Below are 20,579 nucleotides of genomic sequence, written 5' to 3'. Positions count from 1 at the left end.
GTCTGAAAACTGAGTCATTTGTTTTGAGCACTTCGTTAAAACTTCATCCAGAAACTGCCATAGGAGGGAGGTTTCACCAGAGAAGAGACCAAGAAACAGAGAAACTGGCTAATTTTCAGAGTCCTCTTGCTTACCTACTGGGCCCTTGGCATCTACCACCAGCTTCCATTTGTTTCAAAAGCAAACACATCTACAGGCAGACCAGGAAGCTCAAGTTGAAGAATAAATATAATGATGTAGGGAGAGGTCAGTTATGATCAAAACACGTACATTCCATTTACATGTTAATACTTGGATTCAACCAATCAGCCTTTTTTCTTTTCTTTTTTTTTTTTTTTCAAGGAAGATGCAGCTCATGGTGGCCCATGCAGGGATCGAACTGGCAACCTTGCTGTTATCAGCACCATGCCCTAACCAACTGAGGTAACCAGCCACCCTTGGCTTGACTTTTTAAACTTTTATTTATTTAAATGTGTTTTTCCAGGACCCATCAGTTCCAAGTCACGTCGTTTTTTCAATCTAATTGTGGAGGGCGCAGCTCACAGTGTCCCATGTGGGGATCGAACCGGCAACCTTGTTAAGAGCACCACGGTCTAACCAACTGAGCTAACCTGGTGCCCCGTCTGCCTGACTTTTCAAATCCTTTCAATGAAGCCTCCTCTCCCCTCCTGCGGGATTCATCTCAGACCCTCTGCAGTTTTAAGACTTGGTTAGGCTTTGTCCTAAAACACCACATGTGAGGTCACCGAGCCTGTGGCAGGGATACAATGCCCCCTCACAGCTCCTGCAGTCAGTGTTGTGGCCCAGGCTTGGTCCTCAGCACCAGGCTGGGGTGACACACACCTGGACTCCAGCACTGTCACGTGCTAACTATGAGAACTGATGGCAACTTTCTGAGCCTCTTCGAGCTGGGTTTTCTCCGGTGGGGACATAACCACTTACTGGGATGTTGTGAGGACGGAAAGATGGAAAGATGTGCTTAACAGTGAGTGCCCAGCAACAGTGCCTGTGGTCACTTCTGATCTCAGTGGTTAAGTGGTCAGTCCCAGCTGCCCAGGAGAAGCCGGCCCCGCGGACCAGGGTAGGCAGGCGGGCCTGGGTCCCTTGATAGGGCTGTGGTGCTGGACAGTTACTCTGCTGTCCTGAGTAACAGGATCCCTCTCTCAGTGGGGGAGAAGCACTCCTGATGTCATGCAGGGTCTCAGCTCCCGCTGCCCGCACAAGAACGCAGGACATGGTGAGGCCAAAAAGGAGCCCCAGCGGAGCCATAGGTAGGGGAGTCATACCACTATATTCTTGCTGGCGGCACAAGAAGCAGGAGCCATATGATCTGCAATCCGCCGTCCGCTTCTCTGCCAACCAACCAACCCCCAGCGTAGCCATGGCAGTTATATCAGTGGCTAATGGCTAACCAGTAACAGCTGATGGCCATTTACTACCTGAGCCGGCACCTTTCCATATGAGGCCGAGAGCCTGGAAACTGCTCTCTGGGACTATGTCCCATATCAACAAAACCAAAAGATAACTTTTGAAAATATCATTAAAACTGACAAAACTTTAGCTAGATAAACTAAGAAAAAAGGGGAGGAGACTCAAATTACCAAAGTCAGAAATGAAAGAGAGGACATAACCACCAACCTTACAGAAATAAAAAAGCATCATAAGGGAATACTATGAATAACTGGATGCCAATAAATTAGGTAATAGATGAAATGCACAAATTCCTAGAAAGACATAAACTACTCAAATTGAAAGAAACAGAAAATTCTGAATAGAATTGTAACAAGAAAAAAGACTGAATCAGTAATAAAAAAATAAAATATCCCACCAAGAAAAGGCCTACACTGACAAATTCTAACAAATGCTTAAAGAATACTTAACACCAATCCCTCAGAAACTCTTCCAAAAAATATAAGAGAATACTTCTCACTCATCTAAAAGGCCAGCATTGCCCTGACACCAAGACAAACACATGATAAGAAAAGAAAACCAAAGACCAATCTCCCTCATGAATAGAGACACAAAAATCCTCTACAAGGGCCGGCCCGTTGGCTCAGGCGGTTCGAGCTGCATGCTCCTAAATCCGAAGGCTGCTGGTTCGATTCCCACATGGGCCAGTGGGCTCTCAACCACAAGGTTGCCAGTTCGATTCCTCGAGTCCCACAAGAGATGGTGGGCAGCGCCCCCTGCAACTAAGATTGAACATGGCACCTTGAGCTGAGCTGCCTCTGAGCTCCTGGATGGCTCAGTTGGTTGGAGCGCATCCTCTCAACCACAAGGTAGCCGGTTCGACTCTCACAGGGGATGGTGGGCTGCGCCCCCTGCAACTAGCAATGGCAGCTGGACCTGGGGCTGGGCTGCGCCCTCCACAACTAAGACTGAACGGACAACAACTTGACTTGGAAGAAAGTCCTGGAAGTACACACTGTTCCCCAATAAAATCCTATTCCCCTTCCCCAATAAAATATTAAAAAAAAAAAAATCCCCTACAAAATACTAGCAAACCAAACCCAGCGCCATACACAAAGGAATGTACACCATGATCGAGTGGGATTTATCCCAGAAATGAAAGGTGGTCCAATTTACAAAGTCAAGCAATATCATACATCACATTAACTAAGGAAAAAACCCACATGAGCATCTCAACAGATACAGAAAAAGTACCTGACAAAATCTAACGCTCTTTCATGATAAAAACACTCAACAAATCAGGAACAGAAGGGAACTTCCTCAATTTGAAAAAGGGCATCTACAAAAGATTCACAACTAACAACATACTTAATGGTGAAAGATAGGATCCCTTCTCCTAAGAGTAGGAACAAGACAAGAATGTCCTCTCTTGCCACTTCTAGTCAACATTGTACAGGAGATTCCAGCAAGGGCAATTAGGCAAGACAATGAAATAAAAGACATCCAGATAGGAAAGAAAGAAGTAAAATTATCTCTACTTGTAGATGACATGAACTTTTAATAGGAAGTCCTAGAGAATCTACAAAAAAAGTTATTAGAACTAATAAACAAATTTAGCAACATTTCCAGATATAAGATCAACATACAAAAACTTATACTAGCAATGAACAATCTGAAAATGGAATTAAGAAAACAATTCAATTTACAATAGCATGTAAAAGAATAAAACTTAAAACTAAATTTAACAAAAGTATAAAATGTGTACTCTGAAAACTACAAAACTGTTGCAAGAGATTAAATACCTACATAAATGCGAAGACAGTCCACATTCATGGATTGGAAGATTTAACACCGGCAAAACGGCAATAACGTCCCCAGTTGGTCTATAGATTCAACACAGTTTCTATCAAAATCCCAGTTGACATTTTTTACAAATTGAAAAACTGATCCCAAAATTCATACAGACATACGAAGGACACAGAGTAGCCAAAACAATCTTGAAAAAGAAAAATCAATTCCTGATTGCAAAATTTATGAGAAAGCTACATAATGACAGACATACCAGTCATTGGAATAGAGCCGAGTACAGTAATAAATCCTGACATTTATGATCAATTGATTTTGACAAGGCTGTCAATTTAATGGGGAAAGAATAGTCTTTTCTAGTAAATGGTGCTGGTATAACTGGATATCCACATGTAAAAGAATGAATTTGGATACCTTCCTCATACCATATACAAAAATTAACTCAAAATGAATCAAATATCTAAATGCAAGAATTAAAACTATACAACTTCTAGAAGAAAAGACAAATATAAATCTTCTTCCTGACCTTGGATTAGGCAATGGTTCTTAGCACATCAAAAGCACTACAACTAAACAAAAACATAGATAAATTGGACTTCCAACAAAATAAAACTTTTGTGCAAAGGATACCATAAAGAAAGTGAAAAGACAACCAAGAGAATAGGAGAAAATATTTGTAAATCATCTGTCTGATAAGGGTCTAGTATCCAGAATACATAAAGAAGTCTTACAACTCAACAATTAAAAGACAAATAACCCAATTAAAAACTGAGCAAAGTATTTGAATATATAGTTCTCCAAAGGAGCTACACAAATGACCAATAAGACATGAAAAGATGCTCAACGTTATGAGTCATCAGGGAAATCAAATCGAAACCACAGTGACATGAGGATGTAATGCATGGCATGGTGACTATAGTTAATGATACTATATTACATATTTGAAAGTTGCTAATACAATAGATCTTAAAAGGTCTCACCACAAGAAAAACATTTGTCACTATATATCGCAATGAATGTTAGCTAGACTTACTCTGGTAATCATTTCACAACATATACAAATATCTCATCATTATTATATTGTGCACCTGAAACTAATATGTTACACATCAATTATACCTCAATTAAAAAACCCTACTGAAAAAACACCAAAAAACAAAACCCAACTGAATTTTAATAAAAAGTGCCAGTCTGGATCAGATTAGCTTTCCTTTCCCTATGGGACTGTTCTAATATAAACTGGAACATTCAGTAACCCACACAATATACAAGTTAATCTTTCTTGTTTCAATAAGTTTTTATTGAAAAATTAACCCTGTAGAAAAAACAAATCAAAAATCAAAACCAAACCCACGAGATACTACTTTACACCTACTAGAATGGCTAGAAAAAAAAATTGGGTAAGAAACATTTTTGGTGAGGATGTGGAGAAATTGGAACCCTCACATTTTGCGGGTAGGATATAAAATGGTGTAGCCACTGTGGAAAAGTTTGGCGGTGCCTTAAAAAGTTAAACATGCCATCATTTACGACCCCTCAATTCCACTAAAAGTTATACACCCAACGGAACTGAAGATACATGTCCACACAAGGACGCATACGTGAATGTTCAGAGCAGCAGTATGCATGGCGGCCAGAAAGGAGGAACAACCCACATGCCCGTCAGTTACAAATAGATAAAATGTGATCTGTCCCCACGATGGAATATTCTTCAGTCATACCAAGGAATGAGGCACTGATGCGTGCTACACCATTAACGGCAAACGTAGAAAACTGATGCTCAGTGAAAGGGGGCAGACAAGAAGGGCCACATGATGTTTAATTTCACTTACACGAAACAGGAAGACCCAGGGTGGGCAAATGCCCAGATACAGGAAGGAAGTAGGTCAGTGGCTGCAGGGGCTTAGGGCGTGGGGTTCTGGAGTGAGGAGTGATTGTTGTACAACTTTGCGAATATACAGAACACTACTGAGCTGTAGACTGTAAGAAGGTAAATTATAACTCTAAAGAAATAAAGCTGTTAGAAGTTAAAAAAGGGAGGTGCTGACAAAAACACACATCAGCTAACAAGAAGGTGTCTGGTCTGAGGAGAATGTAAAAGCAGTGACGAAACCAGCAAGTCGGCTTGCCTTCCGTTACTGCCGTACACCAGCCACGCTTGCCGGGCCAGTGAAGGGTATTCCTCTCTGCCGGGTGTTACGCAGCACCACAAGTGGAGGAAAAGTGAGCAGCACTGGAATTCCTATGTGTAAGCTCAGGTTTGCACAGCGCTGTCTAATTCACGGTGTCATCACAGACAATACGCCACTTACTCTCCCCTGAACCCTGTGAAGTGGAAAGATCCACACAGAGCCTCCCTGTGGCCAGGACCACTAACCGTGGCCTGAGAGAACTCCAGGCCCGACTCTTGTTCATTGCAGGGTCTCCCAGCACAGGCCCCAGGTCCGCTGGGCAGGACTGGTGGTCCTCAGGACTGGCCCTGAACCTTGCCCCTTGACCTCTGTCACCCCATCCCTGAGGGTTCGTGATGCTAAAAATGAACACAGGCATTTACCCAAACCCTTGGTTTCCTTCTTGTCTCCATTCAAGCACTTTTTATTCAAGGACTGACCACTCCTGCCCCCGGCTGCCTGTCCATGTGGCAATGTCATATTTTTTCCAACCAAGTCATACAGGGGACCAGCGAGCAGATGACTCTCATGAAATCACAGCTTCCTAATGATAAACGTTAACAGAAATATACTTAGCAGAGCTACCATGAGACCTTTAGGGGTAATTAAGCAGTGCACGGACATCAGACTTCTGTTTCTCTTGTAAGTGGTGGAACAGTTAAGAGCCCAAGAAAAACTTCCAGAATACACTGGAAACTGAAACATGGGCTGGGGGGCAATGGGAAGTACAATTTGACAGACCAGGAGAGACACTCACAAATGCTGACACTAACACACTGTCTCTGCCACAAGGTTTGAAGTGACTTTTACTTTCTTCTCTACACTTCTGGGTATCGTCTGATTTTTTTATTTTTAAGTAATGCTCGCTTTATAAAAAGTTAGGGACAAAATAATTTTGTTTTGAGGAAGAAAAAACAGTGTTCGCTCAGATAACTTCAACAATCTGTTCAGCTCTAAACTCCACAAACATCGAATTCCAAGTTTGGGAGGCCAATGAATGGGGCACTCCTGGGCGCTGGGCACACACCTGTGCCCCGTGTGCTGGGAGGCCTACCTCACAGCCGTGGTGCTTTTCCCAACAGAGTCTGGACAGTTTTGGTCTCACTGAGGCGCACGCTGGCATCAGTTAACGTGTACTTACCTGGATAGGTGGCTCGATCATTATCCAGGCCGGGAGCATCAGGCTGGGATTCAGAGGCTGGGTTCCTACGCGGAAGTACACGCCACCCCTGGAATCGCAGGCCCAGACGTGCTGATTCCCACATGCCACGCTCGTCAGTTTCACGGCTCCTGTAAACAAAGAAAATGCACACACACTGGTTACTTTTGTAAAATGACTCATCGTTCATTATTGTATGAACGTGGATTCTTTACTGCACAGGAAGAGAGGATGCTGCCCTGGCAGCTGAACTCTGCTGCTTGAGAACATGATGGCACAGGAGAGGCACCAGGCCTCTGGCTGCCCGGCCACCTGCCAGGTGCCACACAGCAGCCCTCCTACACCACGGGCAAAGCAGTCAAGATGTCACAGCACCGTGCCCTCAGCCACCAAGCACGGGACTGGTTTCTCCACGTGGGCCCATCGTAGCTCCGTCTGATACGTGACTATGACCAGCAAATTCTGGATCTGGGGAGAGGAATTCATCTTTACAGACAATCCTGTTCCTAACTGGGATTAAGATGAACTAACTAGGCCTCCCAGAATCTTCACTTTCCTGCTTACATGTCTCCTTGTTGAGCAAACTGATTTCAAGAGGAAAGGAATGTGAAGAGGCTTTGAAGGGAAACTACATTTGATTAAGTCTATTTGGCAAACAGAGCAGCAGCCAAGTTAGGGAACGACGGCAGCAGGATGGGCTCCCAGCGGCGTCCTCCACACCATCACTGCAAACCTCCCTACAGCGAGGCACGGATACTACCCCAGTACCCCGGTCCTCACGTGAGGACAGCAGACTCAGTCACGAGACATTTGCCCAAGATCCCGCAGTGAGAACATGGCTAAGCCAGGAGATGAAGGGGGCGCCTGAGGTTTGAAGCCAGGCCAGCCTGACTCCATGTCAGCGACCTGCGATCTCTGGACTCCACCTTCTGTCTGGTTCAGTTTTGACAAATGGATATACCCAGGTGAGCCACGTCCTATCAAGGTGTGGAACATTTGCATCACCCCAGAAAGTTCCATCAGGCCCCTTCCGGTCAATCCCCCCGTCCCCTCTGCTCCTCTGATTTCTGTCACCACAATGAGTCCAGTGTGGTCCAGACGTCCAGGGAGTCACAGGTACGCACTCTCTGGGAGTGGCTTCTTTCGCTCAGTGTAATGTACGTGAGCTTCACCCGCAGCGTCACTTCTTTCACTGCTGAGTATTATCCCATCGCATGGAAACAGCACGCTCAGTTCATCCATTTACCTGCCAGTGCGTGTGGGCCATTTCCGTTTTACTGTTAGGACTGAAGCTGCTATAAACATTCTTGCAGAAGTTTTTGTGAACATGGGCTGTTGAATACCTAGGAGTGGAACTGCTGGGCCATGCGGCAGATGCATGTTCGATCTTTGAAGAAACTGTCCGTATCCCCAGCTTACCATGTGACATGCCACCAGCAGTGTGCCCGCTGCCCACACCACCGGCATCCATTGTGGCACCTTTTCCATGTCAGCCCTTCTAGTAGGTGTGACATGGTATCTTGTTAAGGTTTTAATTTGCATTTCCTGTAAACTAATGATGTTGAGACTCTAACGTGCTTACAGGCACTTGTTTATCTTCTTTCGTGAAGTATCTGCTCAAGTCTTTTGCCCGTTTTTCAAGTTGAATGGCTTGTCTCCTGATGACTAGGTCAGAGGATAGGTCATTTTGACTCTAAAATGGGGGAATAGGTGGTGCAGTTAGATTTCCTGGCGGTGCTGCTTTTGGCCACCCCACACAGTTGTCACTCGCATCAGATGACAGCCCATGTGTCTGCACCAACAGGCACGGATCCTGCTATGTGGAAATTCTGTCATGTGCCTTAACTATGAGACCAACTTAAAAGTATTAACTCACTACTACACAAAAAAGCTCTTAGTATTCCTGTGTGCATTTCCTAAAGATGATGATTTCTCTTACACTGAAATTAACTGTATTTTTTCCTTCTTCCATCTCTTGTAGGATGTCTTACCAGGTAGTTCAAACAGATTCCCTAGGGCTCTAACATTACATATTAAATGTGTACCAATCAAAATAAAGGAGCTTCAGCAGTAAGTCCCAGAAATAGCTGAGAAACAAATGCTAACTGAAACATAATTTTATGTTGGAGTCTTCAGGAACTACAGGCAGTAGCTGCTCATGTGGCTGGAGTTACATGGTAACAAAAACACTGGGTCAGCATCTCAGAGTGACAGGGAGTAACTATATCGCCAACAGAGCATGTTACAAGGAGAACATTCTTTTAGAACAAATTTAAGAGGCTGCTAGAATATACACTTCAGTGTATAAAGCAGCTTATCTGAATTGAAGAGACAAGTCAAAGAAGAAAACATTTAATAGAGAGCTTTTCTGAAGTTTCTGACCTCACAGGGGGTCTCTCTCAGGCGGCCTGAATACAGGTTCATGTGGCTGTTCCACAGAGAAGATGGTCGTAACAGGTGGCAGAGACCACTTGCCCTCCCCAAACACTCCAAGGCTCTCACAGTCCCTTAGGGGGCCCCACCACTAGTTCTGACCAGTGGGCTGTGAGCAGAAGTGATCTGTCACTTCTGAAGGGTAAAAGAGCCTTTCAGCTGTCCCCTGCTGCAGCGATGGAGATAGTGGTGCCACAGAGCACTGCAGTAGGGCCAGTAAGCTGTCACCCAGGGGACGACGATGCTAAAAGACTGAGAGCTAAGCTTGTGGGAACAGGAAAGCAGCGTTTGCGGTGAAGTTGCTGACCCTGGGGCCTGTTACTACATTACCAATCTGACGAACAGACACGCCACAATTTTCCTGCCCCTCCATATTGTTGTCCCCTCCCATTAAAAAAATTAAAAGGCTTTAATTACTTTATTTAACAAATCTGACATCTTCCCTTTAGGATTACTTTTCTTTTTTTGCCCCCACCCTTCCACACCCATTGTCTCTCAGTCTAATTGTAGGGTGCAGTTCCCTGGCCCATGCTAGTATTATGAGTCTTGTGCTCCACCCGTATGAGGCAGTCTGTCAACGGTCATTGGTTGTTGGTCAGCAGCTCACAGCATCTCACAGTTCTCACCGACTGCCGGCTGGCTGCCGGCCATTCACGCTAGCTGCCGGCCAGCACGGCCACCAGCCACTCACAGTAGCACACATCAGCACACAGCAGCCTGCGGCGGCACACAATAGCTCCCGCCAACCTCCAGCTGCTCACAGCGGCCCAGCTCCAGGGAAAGCTCCAGGGAAAGCTGTTGTTCACAATCTTAGCTGTAGAGGGTGCAGCTCACTGTCACTGGCCCATGTGGGAATCCAACTGGCAGCCTTCGGCGTTAGGAGCATGGCACTCCAAAAGCCTGAGCCACCAGGCCTCCCTAGGATTACTTTTTTTTTTTTTTTTTAAGATTTTATTGGGGAAGGGGAACAGGACTTTATTGGGGAACAGTGTGTACTTCCAGGACTTTTTTCCAAGTCAAGTTGTTGTCCTGTCAATCTTAGTTTTGGAGGGTGCCGTTCAGCTTCAAGTTGTTGTCCTGTCAATCTTAGTTGTGGAGGGCGCAGCTCAGCTCCAGGTCCAGTTGCTATTACTAGTTGCAGGGGGCGCTGCCCACCATCCCTTGTGGGACTCGAGGAGGAATTGAACTGGCAACCTTGTGGTTGAGAGCCCACTGGCCCATGTGGGAATTGAACCGGCAGCCTTTCGAGTTAGGAGCATGGAGCTCTAACCGCCTGAGCCACCGGGCCGGCCCCCTAGGATTACTTTTTAAACATACATTTTGGAACAAAAATGTAGCATCTGGGCCTGCCCGGTGACTCAGGTGGTTGGAGCGCCGTGCTCCTAACGTCAAGGTCTCCAGTTCGATTCCCAAATGGGCCAGTGAGCTGCGCCCTCTACAGCTAATATTGTGAACAACAGCTCTCCCTGGAGCTGGGCTGCTGTGAGCAGCCAGAGGTCAGTGTGAGCTACTGTTAGCGAGCTGCTGTGGGCTACCGTGTGCTGCCATGAGTGGCCGGCAGCCAGCATGAGTGGCCGGCAGCCAGCGTGAGTGCCTAGCATCCAGCGTGAATGGCCAGCCACCAGCGAGAGCTGCTATGAGCTGCTGTGAGAATCCAACCAACGACCAGCGACCAACTGCCTCAGCTGGGGGAAGCACAAGGCTCATAATATCAGCATGGGCCAGGGAGCTGTGTCCTACACTAGACTGAGAAACAACGGCTTGAACTGGAGGGGGGGAGCAGGCAGAAGAAGGGGGGAACAAAAGTAGCATCTATTTGGTGTTTTACTATTTATAAAACACTTTTCTGCATAAATTACTGCATAATGTAATCCTATTTGTTACTTAAAAGCATGAAATGACACTGAATATGTCCTCATCAAATGCTTTAACCAGATAAATTATAATTACAAATCGCATTACTTTGCTAAACATTCCAATGGCTGACAGACTGCATATTTATGTACCGGGAAGTGGAATGTTGTGGGCCTCTTAAATATCTGCTAAATGATGCCAATTTTCTTCTAAAAAGTCGGATTGTAACAAATCACAAATTCCATGATATCTCTATAACTGGGTTTAGTAGTTAAACATTTAATTTCAGAATTATCTTAATTTCATCTTAAAACAGCAATTGATTTGGTAACTTGTATGTGGGCAGAAGAGAGAGGGATGCTACATCTTCAAGGAGAAATTAAAGGTAGGAATTGTGTTCGTAACTTGAAACTTTGCTACCATCATCCTTGAAACTGCAATTTCTGTCTGCAATGTGGAGAAGACTAGTGACAGTTCAGACTTTACAATGACCTAGCAATGCCCAAGGTCAATGCCGGCACAAGGTAGTCCAGACCATTTTTGTCAGCAGCAGGAAGACAGGCTTCCGTTTTTTATGGCTTCAATGTCAGAACACTTGTAAAGAAGAGGCCAGGACTGAAGAGAAAAAGAGGTAGATCATTTCTCTGAACAGCTTTCCTAAACCCAGCATCTCCTGCCTCACGCCCTGGGCAGGCTGATGGCGACTTGCGCTGGACTAAAGAATCAGGTGTGATGACATCTCGTGCCGGCACATCAGGCAGCTTTATTTAGGATTATCAGTAACAAGGAATGAAACTCACATCCCAGAATTACTTAGAAATGGAGTTACACATACTAACAACTTTCCCTGACAGTTTAGTTTCCTGATGGGCACGGACGTGGCCAAGCATGTGGTCCCTGCCTGCAGAGTCCCCACCCCTGTGTGTAAAGAGTCCAACTGAAATGACTGTTGGCACAGAGTTGGAGCTCAATGCTTGGCAACACAGCGGGAGGGTGTCGTGATGGAGAAAGCTGAGGGGACTGATAGTCTCGGCTGAGGTATGCAGGAAGAGCAGAGAGAATATTCCAGGCCACGGGAAGAGAAGGGGCCTGGCATACGGAAAAGCAGTGGCTGGTGACCAGAGCCCAGCTGCACGAAGCCCATGAAAGGCAGGCTGGGCCAGGCTGCAAGAGCCCGGGGTGCCGCCCTGAAGCCCGGAACTGATTCTAGGGGCATGTGGAGCCGTGTCACATTGAGGGCACACCCCCGGAGGTGTGCGTTAGGAAGACGGCTCTGGCAACCGTGGTGTGGTTGGGCAACGTGGTGCCACGAGTCGGTTACTGCAGTAGTGCAGGTGGTGAGGAGGGGGCTGTGCCCCTGGCGGTGGTGAGAGGGAAGCAGGACAAGACAACCCGGGAGACCTTCTGGAGTAGATGGAAGAGACACCCTGACCGCACTGCCGGGAAAGAAGCACAAACAGCTAGAGCGGACTCTGCCCTTCCCAGCCAAATTTAGTGGGAGCGGAAGAGTGCAGCCAGGAGAGAGCAGGACTGGGAAACAGAAGTTTGGAATTAAACAGAACGCTCACATGCGGAGTCAAGTCCTGAAAAGGCTGTGCTTCCTTTCACTGCTGTGAGCAAACGCCACGGCCAACTTTTAATAGAACAGTGAAGCATGCTGGGTAAGCCCTGGGAAGCGACGCAAGCAGCGTTAAGGTTACCTAGATGACTACACTCTCTTCACCAGTACTCCCACACGCTGCCTGATGACAACCTTCCATGGACACACACACGTGGGGTTCTGGGCAGGGAGCTCACCTGAACTCAACACTGGCACCCTTGAATTTTAATATTAGGTTGGTGCAAAAGTAACTGAGGTTTAAAAGGTTAAAAATTGCAAAACCACAATTACTTTTGCACCAACCTAATAATTTAAAGAAACCCTTGACTCGTCTGTTTGTCCCACAGGCTACACAGACCGTACGTGGAGGGAGCCCAGCATCAGAACCCCCGGTGGCCTTGGCCTGCCTTTCATTGCCCTCCTGCCAACTGCGCTCTGCTCCCCTTCCCAGCCCAACGCAAAGCCCACCCTCTGTGGGCTTGCTGCATTCTCCCACGGGCTCAGGAAATGGGAAAAGGAGTCTTTCTCCATCATTTCAGTATCAGCCAGTAACCCAGGTAAATAAACAAAATCTAGAGCTCAGAGCACGATAAAGACTGAGACGGGCCCTCTGTTCCTGTAGTTGCCCCCTCCCCCCATGCACTGTTAAACCCAGGCGGGCACTCCTGCACCAGCCTGAACTGTGCAGCGAACGATGGCTTACGAACGTCCCCAAGAAGGACATGTCACACCTGCCGAGACAGCTGACTTATACAGGATGCTTACTTGCACCCTCTCTCTGGGGTAAGGGCTACTGTTCCCATTAGAAAGGTGAGGAATTGGGGTTAAAGGGAAGCTAGCATCTTGCCCAGGGCCCAGCTATGTGCACAGGCAGCACCGTCTGTCATGAGTTCCCCCTCCTCTGCCTGACCACCTTGCACCCGCTGGCTGTGTGATCCATTCCAGGCTTGGCTCCATCCTGGCATTGATTTACCAATGATTTTGCAGGCATGAAGCAGGGCGGCTTGGTTCCTCTGCTCCTGCCTCCGTGCCCTCAGCAAGCACCTGCGTGTGCTTTAGAGAGCCAAAACTCATCCGGACTCAGGATGGCCTTGTTCCAGCTTCCTCCTACTCTCAAAGTGAGACTTAACCCCACCAAAGCTGTTTCTCCCCTAGAAAGAATGGCCACCGCTCTGGTTAAACCCAAGGGCTCTTCAGAGACTTGTACCACTGCAGCCTGCTCACCAGTGCGAGGAGGACTGGGCAGGGCAGCAGGGAGGAGGAGCTGTGGGCCGGAGCCTGGGGGCCACAGGCAGAGCTGGTTCCAGCAGGGGGAGCCTGGCGCAACGCCCACTCACTGCACCCACTGCAGTGCAATGGCTTCTGCCGAGGGCCCGGGAGAGGGTGGTGCCGGGAAACAGCTCTGCTTCTGACCCAGATCCTGCAAACGAGCACGGCCTCCCGAGTACTCAAGGTTTAGTGGGAGGACACAAACGGGGCCCTGGCCGCTGTATCTCCAGAAGGAATGAGTGGCATCCCCCAAACTGGTCTGGCTGGGGACCGCTGGAGAAAGACTCGGGCCAGTAGGCTCTCTGAATAAATGAAGGGCTTCCCAGGACAGGCAGGAAGGTCCTCCAGCGCCAGCATTCAGGACCACGACCAGCTGCAGTCTGGGCAGTATTGTCAGTAATGGCGACTGGAAAATGTTCTCAAAAGCTGGAAGGTAACCGGCCATGGTGCTGAGTTTAGGTTCAAAAGACAGGGTATGAAGCCAAAAGCATAAATAATCAAAATGACCCTGGAAAATTTCCTAGCTTTGGAACAGAGCTTGCTTCTTTAACTGAGAACCAACCTGCTTTTTGGTTAAGCTGTATGAGGTTTGGGGGCCTTCTTGGACAAAAGAATGAAGCTATGTCTACACAGCACCCTGTGGGAACCATGTGGGCTGAGACCAGCTTCATGCGACGCCGAGTGGTCCGTCAGCTCCCAGGGCTGCAGCGGAGGGAGGCAGACAAGCAGCCCTCCCTCGCTCCCTTCTTGCTTTCTTTCTCCCCTCCTCTTTTTTCCCCCCTGAGTATATATGGCTGAATTCTCAAACATTAAATGCTTGTGTAATTCAATTCTACCGCCTAACAAGCAACAAAAAAATGACTGGTTGTCAGTTTACCGAAATGGGAAACTGTATGGCAGGGTTCCTAAGGCCCACAGGACCCCCCAGAGCCCTCAGCACACCCTCTACCTTCAGGCCAGTCTCTGCCTTCAGACCAGCCATACCTAAGCTGCCAAGCGATGAAGAATTTGCCCGGAGAATAACCCAATGCTGTGAGCTCACTCTATTATGTTACTTCTTGGAACACGAATGAATGACTTATAAATGGCACCATGCTGCTTGGCCTGCTCTGTAACCCCTGTGGGGACATTTGGAGCAGAGCGGCAGTTAGGGGAAGCACAGCATCTTCTCAGTCTGATCTCGAGTCGACACACTTGCTGAGCTGCTATCCTGTGCTGGGCACTGTTCTAGCTGCAGAGGAGACAGGTCAGTGGGTCGTTGATCCTGGCAGGGGACACGTTCACTCTCCCAGATTTAAAGGGCACGAAGCCATGTGCCACATGCAGACAGACTGGCGGAGGCAGCTGCACCAATAGGATCATTTCAAGCAATTTTTAGTGGGAACTTCCTCTGAGTATGAGCTCCTCCCAGGTTCTGAAAAGCCCGCACACCTAAGCGGTGGGGAAGTCAAGTTTCTACAAAATTAGGAACCTAGCCCATTTGACCTGCAAGAGTGGCTAAATAACCGCCTGAAATCCAGCAACACAAAAAATGTCACACAAGAGTTCCTACAAATGGAACCCAGGGGACGCGGGAACTTTTGTCAGCTGTCACATTCAAACGCAGCCTAAGGCAGTCCTGACGCACGAGGTGACCATACCTAGCTGAGAAAGGTCCAGCCGCGTCCAGTGCATGCCTGTGGGGCAGCTCCTGGACAGCGTCCTGATGAACACCTGGCCCAGGCCGTCCAGGGCCCACAGTGCGTCCTGGCAGGCGGCGTAGGCTCTCATCTCGGCGTCGGGAGGCAGCTGCACCGTGGATGGACGGGACTCTGCGTGCTGGGCGCTGATGCTGCACAGGTCCTTGCTGCCTTGGCACAGCCACAAGGAGCTTCCTGTGGGAAAGGTTCACGGCGTCACTGACCAAGCATGAGGCGGCCTCTGCCTCCGGGCAGCTGACACCTGCCGGCTCCCACGCTCACGTACCACCATGTGACAGGAGCTCTGTGCATTCTAAGTCACAGTCAGAGGGAAACCCCGTGACCAGCCACTTAGCAAGAAACAAGCCCGAGAAATGTTAAAGAAATGAAAGAAAGCAGGGCTCATGAGGAGAGTTCATGAGGCCACGTTTCTGGGCAGCGCTCTGACCTGGGACGTTTCATGCCGGCTGGGAGGTCTCTAACTCGGTATGTCATCGGTGTTAGGAGGTGGCGGGGGGCTGAGCAGTGCCTGGCCTCAGAAGGACCAGGCCTGCCCTGCTCTACTGTGAGGGGCAGGCTGGGGAGGCTGCTGGAGAAGGCTCAGGAAGCTGGAGCGTCTTCCTCCCATCCTCACCTCATCACATCCCCTCATTCCCTCTGCCGCTTTCAGAGACCTTAGGTTTAGCAGAACCAGTTTACAATGCAAATAACCCTTGGGGAAGCTAAAGCCTTGCTCACGGTGTATTATTTAAAGTATTATCTAAAATGTGTGACCAGATATGTTTTGGAACTCAAAATTCCTCTGGATTTTGAAACCCTAAGGCGATAGGTACGCCACACATTGAAGTAACAGCCCCAGGGGGGCAGGCAGCACCCCCAACGAAGTACAGCAATATTCCTGCAGTCACGACCAAGGGGACAAATGAAGCCTGTCCGTAGTCTCAGGCTGTGCAGGTCAGGCTGTGCTGCCAAATAAACTTGTGCCCAACTCAGGAACTAACCTATGGTTTCCAGTGCTTACTGACTTCAGACTGCGGTCAGAATGACCCAGCAAGAAAGCATGTTATTGCACTGACCACGTAATCCACTTCCTAGTGGTGCCAGTGCTTGAAGTAACCAACTGCTTCCTCTGACCCCCAGATGTCCTGGGAGGTGGCTTCCTAGAGAGGTCACTTGACTACCCAGGCTCCCAGCCCACTGGGTAGCACACTGCCTCTCCTGGCTCCAAGCCCGATGCTCCTGGCGGGGCTGTGAGTTCTGACTGGAGAGGAAGAGGTCTGCCCCAGCCGCTGGGGGCAGGACTGTGCAACTTAGGCTAGCCAGAGGCTGCTCGGAGGTGACAGAATCAGAAGGGGAAACGGGAAGCAGTCCGCGAAGAGGCAGGGTACCTACTGCCTGCTGTGCTATGGCCCTGTGGCATGTCACTGGAGGTGATCAGGCTCTGGCCCTCGTGGCGACACTGCACGTCCCCTCCTTCAGGACGCTTCGCCTCTAGACTCACGCAGCTTTACTTCTGGACCCTCCTCTTCTGGTCAAGCCCACCCAGCTTCAGGGCTCTCTGATCAGCCAACAAGGGCCACCAGCCTGTAACACCCCATCTTGTATCTGAGGTCCACACAGCCACACCCCTGTCCCAACTAGGCCACAGGCAGATGACGGTTTCAACCCGTGCACTATCTCCCCACCAACCTTCCTTTGTGGGAGCAGCAGAAGCCAACACAAAGGCCCACTTGGTTGCAGAAGCTGTCCCACGAGGAACAACATTATTCCAGTAAGTGCCTAGGACGAATAAATAGAAGAGTGTGTTAAAGAAAGAAGGAAGAAACCACACTTCAGAGCATTAGTTCTAGGCTACAGCTGGTCTTCAGGACCCCGTGGCTAATTCTGGAGTGTCCTTAAGTTGGGAGGTGCAAGCCAGCACTGGGGGAGCCGCCCCGGTTGCTGAGGACACTGACAAGCAGAGCCACAGGCTTGCCCAGGGCTGGGGAGGCTATGAGCGGGAGGAGAGCTGGGGAAAGTTCACAGAGCAGGGGTTCACTTACAGAAACGCAGCACCGACCCATGGGGATCCACACCTGCATTTACAGATCTGGCCAGAGCCCTGCATTTTCTCCAGTGCAATAATTTTCCCTCTAGGAAATGGACTATTCTCTCTTCCTAGGCCCTTCAGGTTTGGGTGTTTTCATTTAAATGTGAAATCATTAACATTAGACTGAGCTCCCTGCCCTTCTTATATCCTACTGTAATCAGCTCCCAGTGGAAACTGATCACACACCATCTGGACTCTGGGATCCCAGCTGTAGCAATGACAGAGTAAAGAAAGGAAACGGATACAAAACATAAACCAGCCTCCTCAGGAACACTTCTCACCACTGGCACCATTATCTTCTCAGGTTGAGCTTAAAGCTTTTCTTCAAATGCCAACTTTACGGCAAAACTGCTTATCAAATGTAGAAATCAAAGCAATTCACTCACCGATGAGACTTCCTCTGGCGACGTGGAATTCATTCTTGCCCGAGGAGATCCAGACGCCACTGCTGTTGACCCCGAGAAGGCTCGGCTGGCACTGAAGCTGCTGAGACCAAAACGCCATGCGCAGTTTATCCGCCACCTTTTCGACGGGCACTTGGGCCGCTGTGGCCACCGACTGTGTGGCGTGCATTATACTCTGGAACAGGCTGCACTGGTCGAACACAACGTAGTCCGTGATGCTCACCTGGGGGGAGGGGGGCATCCCATTCTCAGCGCAGTTACAGGTGCCTTCTGTGTGTGCTCACTGCCTGAGAGGAGGTCTGGCCCACGTGCCTCAGACACCCACCCAGACACGCACACGTGCGCCCCGTGAGGACCAGAAAGCCCAGCAGGACTTTCACTGCCAACTAACCCTCAACACTGCCAACTAACCACTTCTGAGGGTCAGACTTAGCACGGAAAATAATGTTCACCTTTTATTTTATATGCTTTTGTATTACATGGACCTGTTACAACAAGTATGTATTATTTCTGTCGTTGAGTATCACCCCCTCACACTCTGTAAGTCTTTTATTCTAAATTTGGTTTTTAAATTTAGGTATTTCCAATGGACAACAATGTACAAGACTCAGAATCACAACATGGGTTAAAAAGGTATTATAAGCTGGGTGATGACATAATTTACGATCTAAACTGGGGCTGTTCATAATTATGCCAGGCCAACACTGGGATGTCCTGGCCACAGGGAAGGCACCCTGGCTCAGATGCCAGGACCACGGGCTTCTCCGACGTTCCTGAAGGAAACACTGTGTAAGGGTGAAATTCAGTAAATCAATAACGTAATTAGACTTAGCTAGTTTGCACTTTGACTCACCGCATAGCTCGCTATCTAGACACCTCTAATTAGACTTATTTGCCGTTTGATCCATCCTGATATTCACGTGTTTCCTGTTTCTCCCCTCACCGATTAACTGAAGAACTGTTTTATTCCCTTTCTCAAGGTTACACATAACTTGTTAATCCATTTAATCAACAGAATCCTAACCTGGAAAGAGCAATTTCTTAATCCTCAGGCGCCCAGACACTGGAATACACACATAAAGCCCCAGGGCTTGGTGGTCCAGTCAGAATCCAGTCTGGAGTCCGGAGATAACATTATCTTAAAACAGATCAGACCCCAGGAAGGAAGTGACCGACTCCCCCTTTCCTTTCTTCCTCTTCTTGTGCACCTATAAGACCTGCCTGTTCTAGGAACGGGGAGGTGGCCTTTGGACAGCAGTCGTCATCCTCCCAGAATGCCAAGACTCAGAACAAACCTGCTTTCTTTCCACCAACCTTGTCTCTGGGCTTTTAACTTTTGCAAGTGGCAGGCAGCCTGACCTTAGCACGGTACCAGCTTCTCAGGCACCTTCCTCTGAGGGAAACCTCTCCCCGCTGGCAGCTCTGGCGGTAAGAAGTGCTTTCTAAGATGGGCCAAAATCTGTTCCGACTGACTTCTGAGCATACGTCTGCCCTGCTGGGGGGGTGCACAGGGACGGTCACTGTCCTGCTCCTAGGACAGCCGCGTGCAGGCCACATTCCCAGGTCATGTACAATGAAGTCTTGAGTGAAAGGGACATCATTTATGATATGGACCTCAATTTATAAAAAACAAAAAGGGAACGACTGTAAAAATCAGTACTTTACTGTGTGTACAAACACTGCCCTTTTTTATCTGAGCGAGGACCCACACTAGCTGTGTGAGCTGCTTCCCTACGTGAACTGTGAGGGAATGATGTTACCGCATCAGGACCTCGTGTCTCACTTGGGGATGCTCCGCTGGCCTGGCCGGGCAGCCTCCATTGGAGCTTCCCCGGGGGTGTGTACAACGCCAAGGTCATAGGCAAGTCTGTGACCGACTCAGTCCTAGCACCCAAGGCTTGCAGATAAGCAGGATGCAAATTAAAAAGAAAGAGGTTTAGCAGCCAAACCTAATGCTGGCTCTCGCACTACAAAGAAATCAATCTTACAGTAACTAAAATAACTTTCAAAGACCTGTAAGATGATTCTGTCGATTAAATGTCTCTAAAGATAATGTTCTGAATATGATGATAAAATTATATTTAGTGTTCTTTAGGCTACTTTGAAATAGAATTTAGTACACACATACGTGTGTGTGTGTGTGTGTGTGTGTGTGTGTGTGAAGAACCACATAACAGGTTACAAATACAGAGAAGGTATTTTACAGCGCCTGGCATATCGAGTTAGAGACATGTACACACACATTCATTGAAGAGCACACACAGCTCATTTTTCCGTATTCTCACCTGAGGGATCTGAGAGCAACAAGGCAAGTGTGAGGTGACAATGAAACCTGAACCACCGGAGACGTGACACTGAAGACAGGCTGCGTGTTTCACAGCTGCTGTGTGTCCATATGACCTTACCTGCCACCATGGGAGACGGGAGCTGCATGACACTGGTACCAGAGTGGGGAGTAGACACTCCTCTGCAAACACGTTCTAAGCCCCTGGCTGGTACCAAGTCACGAAAAGGTGCTTGACCCTACCCCTAATTCTCAAAGCCCTTCCTTTCTTGGGAACATGTGGGGAAAGTCTCCTTTCTCTGTTGAAACACACTCACACAGAGGCCTTTTGAACAAGCAGAGAGAGATGCATTTTAATTGTGGGTTGGATTTTCCAAACCTACTGTATAGTCTCTTAGCACATTTGTTCTGAATGAAACAT

At 48.2% G+C, this 20,579-nt stretch overlaps 1 protein-coding gene across 4 annotated transcripts in view; it reads right to left on the bottom strand.

Moving 5' to 3' along the window:
* Positions 1-20,579, bottom strand: part of TECPR2 (tectonin beta-propeller repeat containing 2) — an 87,394-nt gene that overhangs the window by 19,408 nt on the left and 47,407 nt on the right. For all 4 annotated transcript variants that reach the window (XM_019747190.3, XM_074326898.2, XM_074326897.2 and 1 more), the window contains exons 14-17: positions 17,857-18,097; positions 17,071-17,160; positions 15,343-15,576; positions 6,529-6,677 (exon numbers count right to left, since the gene is read on the bottom strand). In XM_019747190.3, coding sequence (XP_019602749.3) covers positions 6,529-6,677; positions 15,343-15,576; positions 17,071-17,160; positions 17,857-18,097 — 714 coding nt within the window. The remainder of the gene's footprint in view (positions 1-6,528; positions 6,678-15,342; positions 15,577-17,070; positions 17,161-17,856; positions 18,098-20,579) is intronic.

This window comes from Rhinolophus sinicus, chromosome 3 (genome assembly GCF_057876585.1).
Source record: "Rhinolophus sinicus isolate RSI-liver-muscle chromosome 3, RSI-T2T, whole genome shotgun sequence".
In the NCBI taxonomy this organism is placed as follows: Eukaryota; Metazoa; Chordata; class Mammalia; order Chiroptera; family Rhinolophidae; genus Rhinolophus; species Rhinolophus sinicus.
Note: the sequence above shows the minus strand (reverse complement) of the source record. Positions and strands in the feature narration are given on the sequence as shown.